Genomic DNA, 14,914 nt, shown 5'->3' with positions numbered 1-14,914 from the left:
GCTTTTGGTGTCGAGTTAAGTCCAAGTTCCAATCTTAACAGTCATCAAACAAACATTACTTACTCTCATATGTATATGGAGCTGGTTAAATCTAACTACTCCGCAGTGGCCGTGGATGGACCTGCGCCTCTCCCTATTACATGTTCTTGACTACAAATAAAACAGATCGAATCGAACTAGTTGGTCATTTGATGCAGTTATTATATTACTATATTTTAATGGATTTTCGTTATAAAAAATCATCATCATATCATAAGTACTAAAACATCTAATCTAAACTTTTAAAGTTGCTACAACTTCAACTGAATCTACCATAAGTCAACTAAAATATAAGAAAATGAAAAATAAATATTGATGGAACGACATTTGAAAACTCGATAAGTTTAGCTCTGGAATATGTCGTGGTCACGTGGACCCAATAAAACCAGTCCTTTGAATCCATAAAACCCGACAATAATAAGTCAAGTTTGATGACTTTTAAATATTGTTACAGTAGTAATTCATTGAATTCTGTCACTGAATGCAAGCCGATCTCACAAAATGTCATTATTTTTCATCAACTACGATTTGACAAAATTAAACAACGACCTTTTTTGGTTGGGTTCGATGATCGGAACCAAAACTATGTAAAATGAATTTCAAACTTTTGCAAGGAAAAATATATTATTTTATTTTAGTCAATCACAATTGAATTGATATGGCATTATATAATCTTTGGGAAAAAAAACCACTTCTAATAAATCACATATAAATTTTAAACATGTTAATGGAAAAATTCTATTTAACGCTAATGTCTAGCTCTTAGAGTTGTACATGCAATGTTAAATTTGCTTTATAAATTATGATGTCACAGTTTACCACACATCAGTAAAATTATTTAAGTTAATATTTATGTAAATAATTAATATGTGCGAGAATTTTCCAGACAATGTTGCAATAAAATGTTACAAGTCCAAGCAATGAAAATTCAAGGGGAACATAAAGTTAAGTTGCACAAAACACGCAGTTTTATTATTATATCATATATCAACGATCAGAGGTACAATTAAAAGACAAAGGAACCTGCAAATAGGATTCAATAATCCCACTAAAAACAACCATAGAGATCTGTCATGGAAACAAAAATAAGCTTAAGCTCCCACGGCGAGATCTCAGGTCACAGGAACCCAAAATCTGTATAATTGCCCAAATAAGACTGCTGAACATCAAAGACATAGCACGATAATATGAACATACATACATGACTCCTAAGATACGAAAGTTTCGACAGGCAGACTCGAGGAAGCTTTATTGAGAGCATGCCATGGGCAGTAGCATGAGGCTTCACAGAGTGAAGTGGAACACGATGCGGGGAAGGCCCAGTAGCAAGGTTTGGTATCTGTATTCCCAGTAAACCAAAGGCAAAGAAAGAGGCAGCCTCTCGAATGAGAGGCTAAAAAGGATGAACCAGGCTTGTCAAGTACAATGAAGCCTGGAAAAACGGGTATTAAAAAAAAAAACGATATGCCTTTGGTCTCCATGGAAAACAACCTTGTCAAGTGAGCTATCCGAATACCCCCAACATATTGAGGGCAAAAACTATAGATAGAATGGCTTCTATCGTTTATGCAGACCTTTCAAAACCTCCTTCGCATGATGGTTTATTCATTTATGAAAGGATGTCGCATCTCCACAACATCTCTGTCAAAGACTCAATGGTGCTGCCGCTGATAGAATTGCAATGCTGGAGATTTAATCCAACTAGTGTGCTTCCAAGTTTTTCAAGAGCTGTCATGCACTTGTTTGATATCATAGAGCAGCCAGATAGCGAGAGGATCTGTAAATTTTGTTGCACTCCACAAGACAAAGCATAAACACCAAAATCTGAGATTGAACACTTCGAAAGATCAAGATCATTCAGAAAAGGGCAGCTATCTGCAAGGGCTGCCAAGCTCGCATCAGTAACCTTTTGGCAACCATCAAGATTTAGCAGCTCAAGTGTTTTTCCGTGAAATCGAGCCAAAGAAAAGATAACTTCATCTGTCAAGTTCACACATTCACTGAGATCAACCTTAGCAAGCCCAGCCTGGCAAGACTCGAAAAGTGGTAGAAGACCAGCGTCTGTGATTCCACAAAGTCCACTTAGATCCAAGTGATGCAATTGTGGGCAGAGCTTTCCAACCATGGCCAAGCTACGACTTCCAAATCCAGGGCAGCTGCGGATGGACAAAGATCGAAGGGATTCACAAGGAGAGAGGCTCAGAGATTCTTGAGATATATCTTTAATTCCCATGCACTTAACCAGGGAAAGGGACTTTAGTTTCGAGTTGGAGCTTGAAAGAGAGTTCAGAATCCCTTTTTGAGTAATCCTGTTGCACTCCTCCAATAGCAAGCTTTCCAGAGAACCAGCAGCTTTGGCGAAAGCTAAAAGACCATCATCGGACACAAAGCAACACTTACGAAGGCACAAGTGTTTCAGGTTTTTGCAGCCCTTTCCCATTGCTTCGAGACTCAAATCTGTTGTACCTCGACAAGAAGTTATCGCCAAAGATGACAGCATTTGAAGACCTTGAGCGTTTCCCATTACCCAAAATCCCTTCTGGCTCACATTTTGAAGCCCACTAAGAGTAAGAGTGGTGATGGCTTTTCCATAGTGCCCTATAACAGCGACAGAGTAGTCGGTGATATTCAGGCCCTGCAGTTTCACCTTCGTCAAGACCGTAGAACCTGAGGAAATGACACTAGCAATACCCTGATCTCCAACAAATGGGCAGTCTTTGACGGCTATGGATTGTAACTTGGGACAGTATTTAGCAATGGCTTGCAGACTCTCATTGCCGATTTTTGCGCAAGATTCAATTGTTAATGCAACCAAATTGGGACAGCTCTCTGCAATTGCAACTATCCCTTTGTCCGAAATTGAAGGACATTGACAAAGATCTAGTTTCTCCAACAAATGGCATTCCTTTGCGATTTCAAATAGACCTTCATCACTAATACAGGGCAGATTCCACAATGAAATAACCCTGAGAGAAGGGCAGCCACGAGAAATCGCCGACAAACCCAGGTTAGTGACGTTCCTTAGAGATTTGCTTCCTCGGATGGAAAGTTTTCCAAGCCCACCACGGCTTGAAGTACCAACAGCAATAGCCGAAAGCCTAAGATCTGTTGCTTTCTTGCCTTCTACGCACCTTGTCAGGTATCCATCACATTCTACATCAAGATCTTTGTTTAAAGCTTTATCTATGTTCATTGTGTCCAACTGTCCATTAGGGGTTTGGATTCGGCAAAAATCGGAATTTCGTAGACTGCTCAAAAGTGTCAGCCAATGCTTGGAAACACAAGCAGCGGCACTTTTCTCTCGGCCACCAGGTAAGCGACTGAAGATCTCAAGTAAGCATTCATCAGGGAGTATGTCGATGGATGGTTTCTCATGCTCGTATAGTCTCCCTCCAAAAATGTCTGGGACACTAACCCGTGCACGTTTTCTAGAAGGGCAGTAGATCTCCTCATGAGAACGTAACGAGAACATGAACCCAGAATCTCTGGAACAAAACGTGCTCCCAGCGTAGAAATCATCATCACCTGATTGAGCAATAATAATACAGTCATATATATATATCTCAATCCAAAGCCCTGTATCTTCTTTCACCAAAAGCAGCAAAACAATGAACTTTAATGAAAATAAATCCATATAGAAACTATGCTCTTTCATTTTTATATTAAACGATTTATAGCTCGGACACATACATAATAAATTTGACTGTATATTCATATTTGGAACATAATTAAACACTGATTTCCCAAATCCAGAAACAAGGAGAAGTTTTCTCAAATCATAAATCCATCTAAAGATCTTAACAGCTAATTAGATCCACTGCATAAAAGGAAAAACGGCGAAAACCATATAATTCAAGAATTTTAACATTTTCCTAACCGCAACCACAAGCATCAACAGAAGGTTATTATCGTGATAAATCAAGCAAACAAATAACTTCACAAACCCTAAATTCCACAAAATTAAATGGATTCTGCTCAATGAACGAAAAGAAAAATCCATCGACTACTAACGTTATTACACCACAATCATGAAGAACAATATCGCAAACACAGACTAAAAAGAAAAAACAAATTTCCCAATTGTATGAATAAGAAAAGCATTCAAATCACAACTTAAAAGACCATAAAAGATAACACTCACCCCTGTAATTAACCAGAGCAGGCATCGTTGTTCTTCACAAAAAAACCCCAAAAAAGCAAAAAAGACAAAGCTTTTGACAAGAATCAACACAACCCAGATCAAGATTTCAGCAGAGATTAGCATTCGAAGAAAAAGAAGACCCAAGATTTCGTCAAGGAACCCCACTCAGCAGGGGCAAAAAGGTAGAGAAAAGAAGGACGAAACGTAGCTGTTTTGCTTTGTTCTCGCAGCAGACATACAATGTATTAGCATTATATAATCGGGAATCAATTGCAACATGCATGAATTTAAATATATCAATTACAATTAACAATAATTAATTATAGGCCATATATTTGGTTTGGTGTGAAGTCTTCAGGTACATGATTGTGGCCGAAAAATCAATGCATGTCTTCTCTCAGTTCTTGCATGGTTCAATGAATCGTTACCGATAACCTGATCTCCCGGTCACAGCACCATGGTCCGACACTTGTGCTAACTGCTAAATCTGCTCTCCAGTAACCGCGTGGGTCTATATTTTTTTCTCTCTCTCAAAATATACATCATTTTGTACATCTAAAAAAACATAGAGAAAATGTATATTGTTATTCATTTGCTATAAATCCTATTTTTACAATAGTCTTTTCTTTCAACTAGATGACGAGTTCATGAAAATAAAAAATACCATCAATAGTTTATAAAATCAATTAGATGTTATAATAATGTTTTTTTTATCGACCATGGAAAGCGCAACTGGACAAACTATATATGACAGTTTCACAATAGAAATTCTAACTTATGACCAAATATTTTTCTATTTCATCAACTCCTATACCCCTATGTTATATGTTATTGCTATTATTTTTTCTTACGGTTGTGCTTACATTATTCCATAATAATTGAGTCACTTTATTGGAAATTTTAAAAAAGCAAGCAGGCAGGCAGGCAGGCAGGCTAGATGAAGTTTCGATGAAGATGAAAATTGAGGACATAATCCAGCAAGTTGGGGTCAACTAGCATATTTGTTAATGTCAACTTGGTAGTGAAATTAATTAGTTTGATTAATTTTATTGCAGCCTCGATCGAAGTGAGCAAATACAATTCATCGTGGAGGTACATCGCATGTGTCTTTGGGATGGGGTTTGCCCATCTTGTTTTCAAGGAGATGAGTGGAGTTGCCATCATCAATTTTGAAATAAATAAAATTCGAATATTTTATTTTAAAATGTATATAAATTGTCACTATAAATATATTTATATTGAACATCCCTCAACTGAGGAAGCTTCTCACTGTCAATGGAGAGCAGGTCTCTTGTGAGACGATCTCACGAATCTTTATCTGTGAGACGGGTCAAACCTACCGATATTCACAATAAAAAGTAATACTCTTAGCATAAAAAGTAATAATATTTCATGGATGACACAAATAAAAGATCTGTCTCACAAAATACGACTCGTGAGACCGTTTCACACAAGTTTTTGCTGTCAAGGGATTGATGGAATATTTCACCCTACCTTATGGGGCACTGCCACCATGAGGTGATCAAAGATCCAATGTTAACCACATCTATGCGGGGTCCACCAATTCATATGCGGGGTCTACCAAATTCTTTAAAATCAACGGCTCAGATCCTGTGGGGCAGACAGAACCGGGATTCCCCTCCCTGTTCCAAGGATGATATAATTACTTCAAACTCGATATGAAACTTCATACATACACCTGCACATTGTTATTGACCAAACTCGTGAAATGCTTTTGTTTCACATAACTACACACCCGAGATTTATTGATTTTTGCAAGTATGGCCGGTCTAAATATGGTCCTATCGGTTAACTCTGTTTAACAGAATTTTTTCAACCACCACCAAAACTGAACCGATTGAATTGATTTAATCTAAAAATTAAGAATTAATCGAACCAAATTTCGAATTAATTTGATCCGTTCAATTAATTCGATTTAATCAAAATTTTCTAAACACCTAGAGCAAAATTCTGAAAAAGGGTATTTTGCTTTTCATCAACAACACTTCTATTTTTTCAGAAATTTTAAGAAAATCGAATGATTTGGATTTATTTTGGGATGTACGTTTTGAAATTGATTATTAATTTTTTTTAAAAAAGTTTTGAAATTAATTTTTTAAGGTACTTTCTAAAGTATTTTCGTTTTAAAATTTTGTGTGAGCTTACTCTATATATCTTGTCCTTTTGCATTTAGATGGCAAGTTATTTTAATTTTATATGTTTGCATTATTTTCATTTAAAATATCATTAAAAAACAAAATTTACAAACAAATTTCAATCTTTATTTAATTCAATCAAAAAACGATTGCTTTTTTTAAAAATTTTTAAAATAAAGTAATATTAGTAAAAAAAAGAAAGAAGAAATACTACTAAATGTAAAAACCAAACTATATATTTGATAAAAACCGAAAAAATGCAGCTTATAGATTTGAAACTAAAGTTGCATTTCTTGTGCCTCCGAGTACACTGTTCTTACCGCATACTCTCGTCTGCCCGCTACAAGACCCCTTCTGCTTAGCTCAACGATCTCATTTGACTTAGCTTGGCTAATATTTTTCTGACCCTAACATTTTTCATGTTGATAATCGATATAGACTATGGAGGAGGGAGAATTAGCTCTTGAAAAAGTTAACAACAATTGTAGACCAAAAGCTTTTGCATCCAGAAATGTGGTCACCAACCACTCATCATTCCCGATTTGTCAGCAGTGTTTTGATAATGTTGCACAGTGTCCCATTATAAATATGATCGAGCTGTATATTCAAATATTACGATAAATTAAAGTAACAAAATAGGCGCCGAGAGGATGGCATTGCCGCAAATCCCATGCCAATTCTACAAGAGGTAATGGACTTGGATGGCTTTCACCATATTAGATAACAGATTCAGACCAAGTATAGTAAAATCACAATATAATGGCACAAGTACAACACAATTGCAATATGATGGCACTTGAAAGTCCTGATTTTCCAACATTTCAAACCCCCTCTTCATGTTTCAAACTGTACATTAAATCGTGTTTGTAAGGCCAAACTTACAGAAAATACAAGTCTAGAAATAATCCATCTCAAACTTGAGCTTCCTCAATCCTCAATCACATAACCCGCTTCCTCAATCACATAACCTTTCTTCGTCCCATATATCCACAAGAAAATCGACCATTTCCTGGTATGAAGAGTTATTTGATTTATTAATAAGACTCCATATTACAAATACCAATAACAGAAGCGGATAAAGCACCTATAATTGGACAAGTGACTCACAGGGAGAGGAACAGGCTGAGAAAACCTTTTGCTAGTCCCCAACAGGCCTTCATAAGTCGTGTTCCAACTATAAATACAGAGAGTTAGTCAAAAGTCAAATGTGTACTCTCAAGGTGCATTAAAATGTGAGAAAGAAATCAACAGAACCCATAACACGAGGAAGAAGTTAAATTATAATAAACCAGCATTTACTACAAATTAGAATCACAGTGCCAAGTAGTTGATCCACCATATTTTTTGACATAAGGTTTACCATTCATCCATACATACAGCTCAAGACAGAAGTATGCATAATTATGTACCTCAATACTGCATCCCTAACTTTTCCTTGGCGCTGAGACTTTTGAGTGCCAGCCCACAGAAGCCTGCTTTGGTTCCAGAGCATAAGACCTGTGTAAAAAACTAAGCGTAAAGAAAATTGTAGAAATGACGTTGATAAGAAAGTTTGAATGTATTTCCAACGTATGCCAGAACAAACAAAAAACATTAAAACAAAGAGATAATGCTTCAGAGTCCCTTAGTTTTAATCGGACACTAAACTCTAAGGGTGTGCCTTCTGGATTCATGTATATACCATGCATTATTCATAATCTGTATCCATCAATTTTATTCCAAGAATAAAGTCAACAGACTTGCCATGATTTACGAATTCAGAATTGCCGGAGCTTCCAATGCCACTGGATTGGCTGAGGCTCTGAGCTGATACACTGATAGATGACAAGCTTCTCTGGGACGGAAATGTGCTGTTATCCAAGTCATATGTGCTCGTGCTCCAGAAGCCATCTGAAATGACTGGTTTATTCACTGCCTGTCCTTGAATTTTTAGTCCTTTTGATGACTCATCCGCAATAGTCGTTAGGGATTTAACACAGCAACCGATACAATTTCTGTTCTGTTACAAACCATATTTATACACATTCGCAAGAAATGCTTCCATGACAAGAAAATTGGAGCAACGGTCAAACAGACACCTAACAAGTCAAATTCTTGACAATATATGCAAATAATTAATGAGTCCTCACCTACCATTTATATACTACTAAAAATTGTTGGGCCAACATGAATTATTTGGGTGTATTGTGAAGAAATTGACTAGATATGTGTATGTTTGACCACAGTAATATAACAGTATTCTCGATATTTCACATAAATCATCATAATTAAAACTAATATAATCTTTACTAGAGGTTTTGCGACATAAACAACACTATCAAATTGTTTTTGACATAAACAAATATATTCTGATACTTTTCTTAATAAACACCAGTCAAGTGATAAAGGGTCAATGTAGAACCAGCCCGTAATAAATTGTGTATAGCTAAAATACATAGAGGGGTATTGAGCTCGACCTCTTGAAAAGCAAAGCTAAAGATAATAAAGAAAAATTTGCCACAAGATGAATGATTTTTTACATTAGATGGTTGTCCAAAACACAGCTGTCCGATATATACAAACAGTTCATGCTTTCGGACGATTCATATCAAATCCATTTCATCATCTGAGCTCTGATCTTTATTACAAATTTATGCGATTGTTAAACATGTTCTGAGTAAAGTTTTGATGGGGTGGTGAACACTTCGATATTATATAATTCAAGAAAAAATGGAGTAGCTAAATCCCTTTAATTGCAACCAATTTATGCTGCTGGATCATATGAAAACAAAAAATACGAGGAAAACGGCGGATTCACATGGTTTAACAATTCTTTCCAATCAGCAGAGACAGCGATGATGCAATAAAAACAGCAGCCAGATATGTTTTCCAAAAGTAAAATTTAAATTAAAAACATTAAAAGTGGAGCAAGACGTTGCTGAGTTTATTCTAGACTGGACCGCATCTTCTGCGTTCGCTATTTATTTGACACTTGACTTATGTTACTGTCAAGACTTAAGCCAAAACACATTCAAATATGTAAATGATCGACCAAAAATGATTGGCATGACTAACTGCAAACCAGGATGCCTAAATAGTGCTAAATCTGGTCAATGTAAAACATGCACACACGATATATATATATATATATATATATATAAAAACACAAGATGTTACTTATGTATTCAAAGTAGCATGTTTTCTTTTACTGAAACATTAAGACATCCAAGAGACGGCAAATATGTTATGCCACACAGGTATCAAGGGACATATTTTCCAGTCTATGGGTATTGAATAGCAAGTATCCTGATCTAGTTTTCTAGTACAAAGATAAAATGGGAAAATTTTTTGACGAGAGCGGCAACTAACAACTAACATTTCAAACCAAAAGTGTCCAAGCGCAGTGGAAAACCGAGTTATTGAATGAGAGGGGATACGGGAAGTGAGAGAGTACTTCCATTTGTAGGAAAAAAACACGTAAAAATTTATGGTTTTTTCCCACTTGATGAGCCACAACTGCCTACTTGCCCCAAGACTAGGTTCAACTCTTACCTCGACGAAATTTACAACACAAATCGATTTGCGAATAATTCTGGGGACTTTATGCAAGAAACAACATAATTAAATGGCAAAAAATTGGACATTCTAAATTCCCATTATGGTAGAGACAGCGATTACATGCGTTTCTAAGAAGAACAAAGTTATCCACTCAGTAAATGAAATTTCCTACAATTACTATGAAAAACTTGACAAAAGAAAAACTTTCAGACACTAAATCAGCAAGAACACCGATCAGCACAAACCCCATTCAGATTTCACCACAACAGATTAACTTTTGGATTATGTGAAGAAAACAATCAGGCGAAAAAAAAAAAGGATTAAAATCAGACAACATACCCCATACAAGCTAGGAAATGACTGATCCAAGAACAGAAACAACTGTCAAGCATCGTATACCTAAACTAACACTCCAATACATGAATTCCTCTTCCCAAATCATAGAAATCTCTCAACAGAAAGCTTTAGCAGATCAGCATAAACCCTATCAATTTTCACGAAACCCGTTAACAATTCAAAAATTAATTACAATAATTCGTACTTCAAATTAATATTATGCATAAAACAATCAAAAGGAGAGGTGGGAAAACTACTTTTACCGCGTACGATCAGGCATGGAAAGCACGAGCCGTAGCAACCACTGAGAACGCCTGTTCGCCAAACACTAGACCAATAAATGTTGATTTGCTTTTGTTACCTCCACATCAATTCTACCATATGAAAATCGATCCATTTGGTTTATTTTGGGCTGAAGGTTTTGATATTAAATTTATATAAGTATTTAGTTTTATTTTTATGATATCAAGATATTTAATTTTATAATTATCTTTCCTACTCCACTAAGAACTTCCTCAAGTCATTCAATATTTTACATAAAAAAAATATAAACAAAACTTCTCTTTTAAATAGAACAGATCTTTTAAATTGAAAATAATTTCGTGATAATTGTTTAATATTATTTGATCAAATTAAAAATAATAATAAACACAAATAATTATAAAAAAAAAAAAACCATTGCGGAAAAATTTATTATCTGTATGAGAGAATTATATTTGTACATGATACTTTGGCAATGTTAGTCGCTAGAAATTTGAAGGAAAAAAACACGAGAGAGCGGCACTGCAAACCTGGATGATGGCAATGAACATTTCTTCCAATTGAAGGGAAAACATGAACGTGAATACATGAAAGGAAAGTGGGAAAGGAAGTTTAAAATTAGATTATCAATTTCATCATATCACTACGATATTTTTATTAACAAAAGAAATTGTGCTCATTTAATTAATTATAGACAAGTGTTTTTTTTGGAATTCGAAGATACCAAAAACAGTTTTTTTAAACCTATCAAAGATTATAATATGATGATATAGATATTTAGATGTCAAGTTCTTTGGAGTATGTTACTTATTTTGATAACATAACTTACATTTATTTTCTGACGTAAAATTTGTATCGATTCAAATTACGTTGGTTTGACATATATTAATTAGAGTTGTCAAAATGAGTGAGGTTCGTTGAGTTTTTTCACCCCGGTCAGTTCTATCAAATAGGCGGTTTCAAATGACAATTTTTCGATCCACCCAAATGGTGGGTTCTTGCATATGACAGGCCAACATGTCAAGATTCGTCTAATATAACTAAAAACTGACGATCTAACATGCTCCGATATGACGTGTTGTGGCGGTTTGCGAGCCGACTAGCTCTGTAGCTCGTTATGACGACTTTAATATTAATGGAAGTCGACATCATGTTCACGTGTAGTTGATAATTCAAATACTCCAATTCCGCCACGACTTCCGGAAAAAAAAAAAAAAAAAAAAAACCCAAAAGTTTTCACGCAATACTCCCATTAATTGACGCGTCATTTTTTGATAGTCAACATCCGTTTCCTAATTGAAAAGACTCTAAATTTGTCGGTGGACCTCTTCCAATTTATTGATTTGCCTCTCGTCTCTCGTACGGTTAACTCGACCTAGTGTCCGCAGGGGTCGATCCAATGGCTCGGATTTTTCCGAGTCAAATTTTTTTTTTACATGGAAGTGGGCCCGGATCACTCATGTCATTACCCTCTCGTACCCTAATTTTCCCTTCCACACCAATTTTTTATACGTAAAATTTTTTTTATTAAGTTTATTTGAGTTATTAAAAATGAGTTTATCTTCCTAACTAATTTTATGATTAAGTTGGTTTTTTGAGTTATTATTTTAGCTTGTCAATTAATTTTGAGTTTGTATGAGTGAGGCCACATGTTAAATAATAAGTATTATTGGCTTTATAATCTACTACGTGAGCTAGAATTTTCCAGAGAAGATACTTTTTGCTTTTCTTTAATTATTAAATTAGATGGCTTTTTTTAAGTAGACTTTTTATCAATATTTATCTGCATAAATAAACCGAAGATTCAAAGTCAGACATAATTATCTAGATAATCGACAAAATGCGAAGGTAGAATGTTCCACACGAAAATAAGTTAGACAAGAGAAAAAATCAGTTGATAATTAAACCTATAATTTGGTTCCATGTGGGAGGGGTTAAGTACAAAGTACTCTATGGATTAGATGTGACCACACCCTACTTATCTTTAAGACAACTTTCTAATTCCTGTTGAAAAGATAGCTAGTGTTCATTAATAGTTGTTAGGTCTTTAGGCCAAAAATGATATGATACCGTTTCACGAATCAATTTATGAAACAGATCTTTTATCTAACTCAATCATTGAAAAAATATTATTTTTTATATCAAATTATTATTTTTCATTTCAAATATGAATTGAGTCGTCATATTTCATGGATATAGATATATGAGACCGTCTCACATGAAAACTACATATTATTATTAACTCTCCATAAGAGGTGCTATAATCAATATATAAAATAAAAAGGAGGTGTATTTGTTATTCACAATCAATATTTTTTTTTATAATAAAACATTATATTTATGAAAACGTAATTGTATTTATATAATGTTATAAAAGTAACATCATTTTGTTAATTAACACCATCGAGTCATTAACAAGCAATTTTTTATACATGGAAGCAGAATGTGTGACGTTTCGATTTTACCCAATAATAAAAATTATTTCACATGCAAACTAACAAATAATTAAGTTAGTAGTCAAATCTTGGATTTAATAATGTGGTTGCACACAATGATGAAGAGTTCAATCATTAAAGTTTCAAGTGNAATATACAAACAAAATTCATAAGCTTGCAATATAATATATACACATATATATACATATTTTTTGATAGAATTTTGAATATATAAGAAATGGTTCATTCAAAGAAGTTCAGAGGTGTGAGGCAACGCCATTGGGGCACTTGGGTGTCTGAAATTCGCCACCCTCTGCTGTGAGTGTAGCTATATATATATATCCATGAATTTAAATTCTTTTGATTTTTTAACATAATTCTCTCTAGAGTTGATTAGACATCACAGTTCCATGCATACAGCTTGATAAAACATTGAGGATCATCTATGAAACATATGATATATAGATATCTATAAAGTTTAACCAAGTGGATATAATTTCAGGAAGAAAAGGGTATGGTTAGGTACATTCGACACGGCAGAAGAGGCGGCAAGAGCATACGATGAAGCATCCATTTTGATGAACGGAAGGAATGCAAAGACGAACTTTCCAGTGATTCAAACTCCCGACCACGAAGAATCGAAGAGTAACAAGAACGATGTCAGCAAGAATTCATCATCAAAACCCTTGTCAGAAATCCTTTATGCGAAGCTAAGAAAATGCAGCAAGGCACCTTCTCCATCACTTACTTGTCTGAGGCTAGATACGGAGAACTCGAGAATCGGGGTGTGGCAGAAGCGCGCAGGCCCGACTTCTGATTCCAAATGGGTTATGAGAGTCGAGTTTAAGAAGGAAAATGACAATAAAGGCGACGCCGAGTTTGGGGCAAAAGTCCTGGATTCGAGTAACACCGAACGAAAAGAGGAGGGATATGGAAATGAAGCACTGATGATGGATGAAGAAGAAAGAATTGCACTGCAAATGATTGAAGAGTTGCTTCAAATCAATAGTCCTTACACTTCGATTGATGTTCAGCAAGGAGAAAAAATCCCTTAATTCTTTGTGTAGTCCGAATCAAGGGTGGAGAATTTAATTAAAATCTGTTCTGATCAACTTTCTTACTCATGTTCTTGTTTTAAAATCTGTTCTGATCAACTTTCTTACTCATGTTCTTGTTTTTCGATTAAACTTGGACATTCATGCACTTGGAATGAGTAAAAAATAGAAACAAATGTGGGTTTTTTATACGTAAGTTTTTGAGATTTTCTTGTAATGTGAAGAGAGTGGAGACTAAGATTGATGAATATGTTTTTGATCAATAAATTTAAATGATCGTGCTAACATGCATGCTAAGAAATAAATAAAGCTTACGAGTATTTTTCTTTTTGTGTTTTAATTAATATTTGTCATCATATTACTTAATTGAGGGTTACAATCTACATTAATTGAATGTTACAGATAACTATTAAAAAGTTCTTACCTACATTATGAACATTAATTGCATCTAATAAAGATCCTACGGGAGCCTCAGAATTGAAATGCGACCCAAAAATTCACGTAAGATCTAGACCTAGAATATTTAAATGGGTTTCCCTAAAAAAAGAATATTTAAAATAGGGCAAAGATTGAATTGTTTTATCATTTAAAAAACGTTAAAAAAAATAAGAATAATTATTCAACAGGTACAATGATTTTGATACATTTAGGTTTGAAAATAAAAACGATGTTAGAATTTAATCATCCATAAAAATTAATTATTTTAATAACACGCATGCAATCACCATTAAATTTTAACCAATTGTGAAGAAGCTTAATCGTAATTGAAATGAAAGATATTACAAATTCCCAATTATACAAATTTGATGGATTTTTAAACATCTCTAAGTAATGTACCTAAATCCCATGAAATTTTAGAACATCACAAAGTAATACCTAAATCCAACACGATCCAATCGATTTGCGAATGCCTAAATCCAACACGATCCAATCGATAAGGGTAGCACCGTAATC

At 34.6% G+C, this 14,914-nt stretch overlaps 3 protein-coding genes across 4 annotated transcripts; 1 reads left to right on the top strand and 2 right to left on the bottom strand.

Annotated features, from left to right (window-relative positions):
- Window positions 1-1,199: 1,199 nt before the first annotated feature.
- On the bottom strand, window positions 1,200-4,438 carry LOC140968096 (EIN3-binding F-box protein 2-like). Its single transcript, XM_073428941.1, has 2 exons — window positions 4,181-4,438; window positions 1,200-3,564 (listed from the first exon to the last, which is right to left on the bottom strand). Exons 1-2 carry the CDS (start codon window positions 4,203-4,205, stop codon window positions 1,649-1,651), a joined length of 1,941 nt encoding a protein of 646 aa, XP_073285042.1. The 5' UTR covers window positions 4,206-4,438; the 3' UTR covers window positions 1,200-1,648.
- A 2,639-nt stretch (window positions 4,439-7,077) lies between these two features.
- LOC140968122 (uncharacterized) lies at window positions 7,078-10,635 on the bottom strand. 2 transcript variants are annotated; one of them, XM_073428973.1, is made up of 6 exons: window positions 10,473-10,635; window positions 10,213-10,357; window positions 8,080-8,330; window positions 7,746-7,833; window positions 7,444-7,510; window positions 7,078-7,345 (listed from the first exon to the last, which is right to left on the bottom strand). In XM_073428973.1, exons 2-6 carry the CDS (start codon window positions 10,263-10,265, stop codon window positions 7,292-7,294), a joined length of 513 nt encoding a protein of 170 aa, XP_073285074.1. In that variant the 5' UTR covers window positions 10,266-10,357; window positions 10,473-10,635; the 3' UTR covers window positions 7,078-7,291. The 2 variants fall into 2 exon arrangements, with proteins under 2 accessions (XP_073285074.1, XP_073285075.1); XM_073428974.1 differs by having other exon boundaries at window positions 10,467-10,593.
- A 2,468-nt stretch (window positions 10,636-13,103) lies between these two features.
- On the top strand, window positions 13,104-14,280 carry LOC140968165 (ethylene-responsive transcription factor WIN1-like). The gene is made up of 2 exons (XM_073429031.1): window positions 13,104-13,223; window positions 13,408-14,280. Exons 1-2 carry the CDS (start codon window positions 13,144-13,146, stop codon window positions 13,958-13,960), a joined length of 633 nt encoding a protein of 210 aa, XP_073285132.1. The 5' UTR covers window positions 13,104-13,143; the 3' UTR covers window positions 13,961-14,280.
- The last annotated feature ends 634 nt before the right edge of the window (window positions 14,281-14,914 follow it).

The sequence above is a fragment of the Primulina huaijiensis genome, unplaced genomic scaffold (genome assembly GCF_012295235.1).
Source record: "Primulina huaijiensis isolate GDHJ02 unplaced genomic scaffold, ASM1229523v2 scaffold3245, whole genome shotgun sequence".
NCBI lineage: Eukaryota > Viridiplantae > Streptophyta > Magnoliopsida > Lamiales > Gesneriaceae > Primulina > Primulina huaijiensis.
This window is presented reverse-complemented; position numbering and strand designations above follow the sequence as displayed.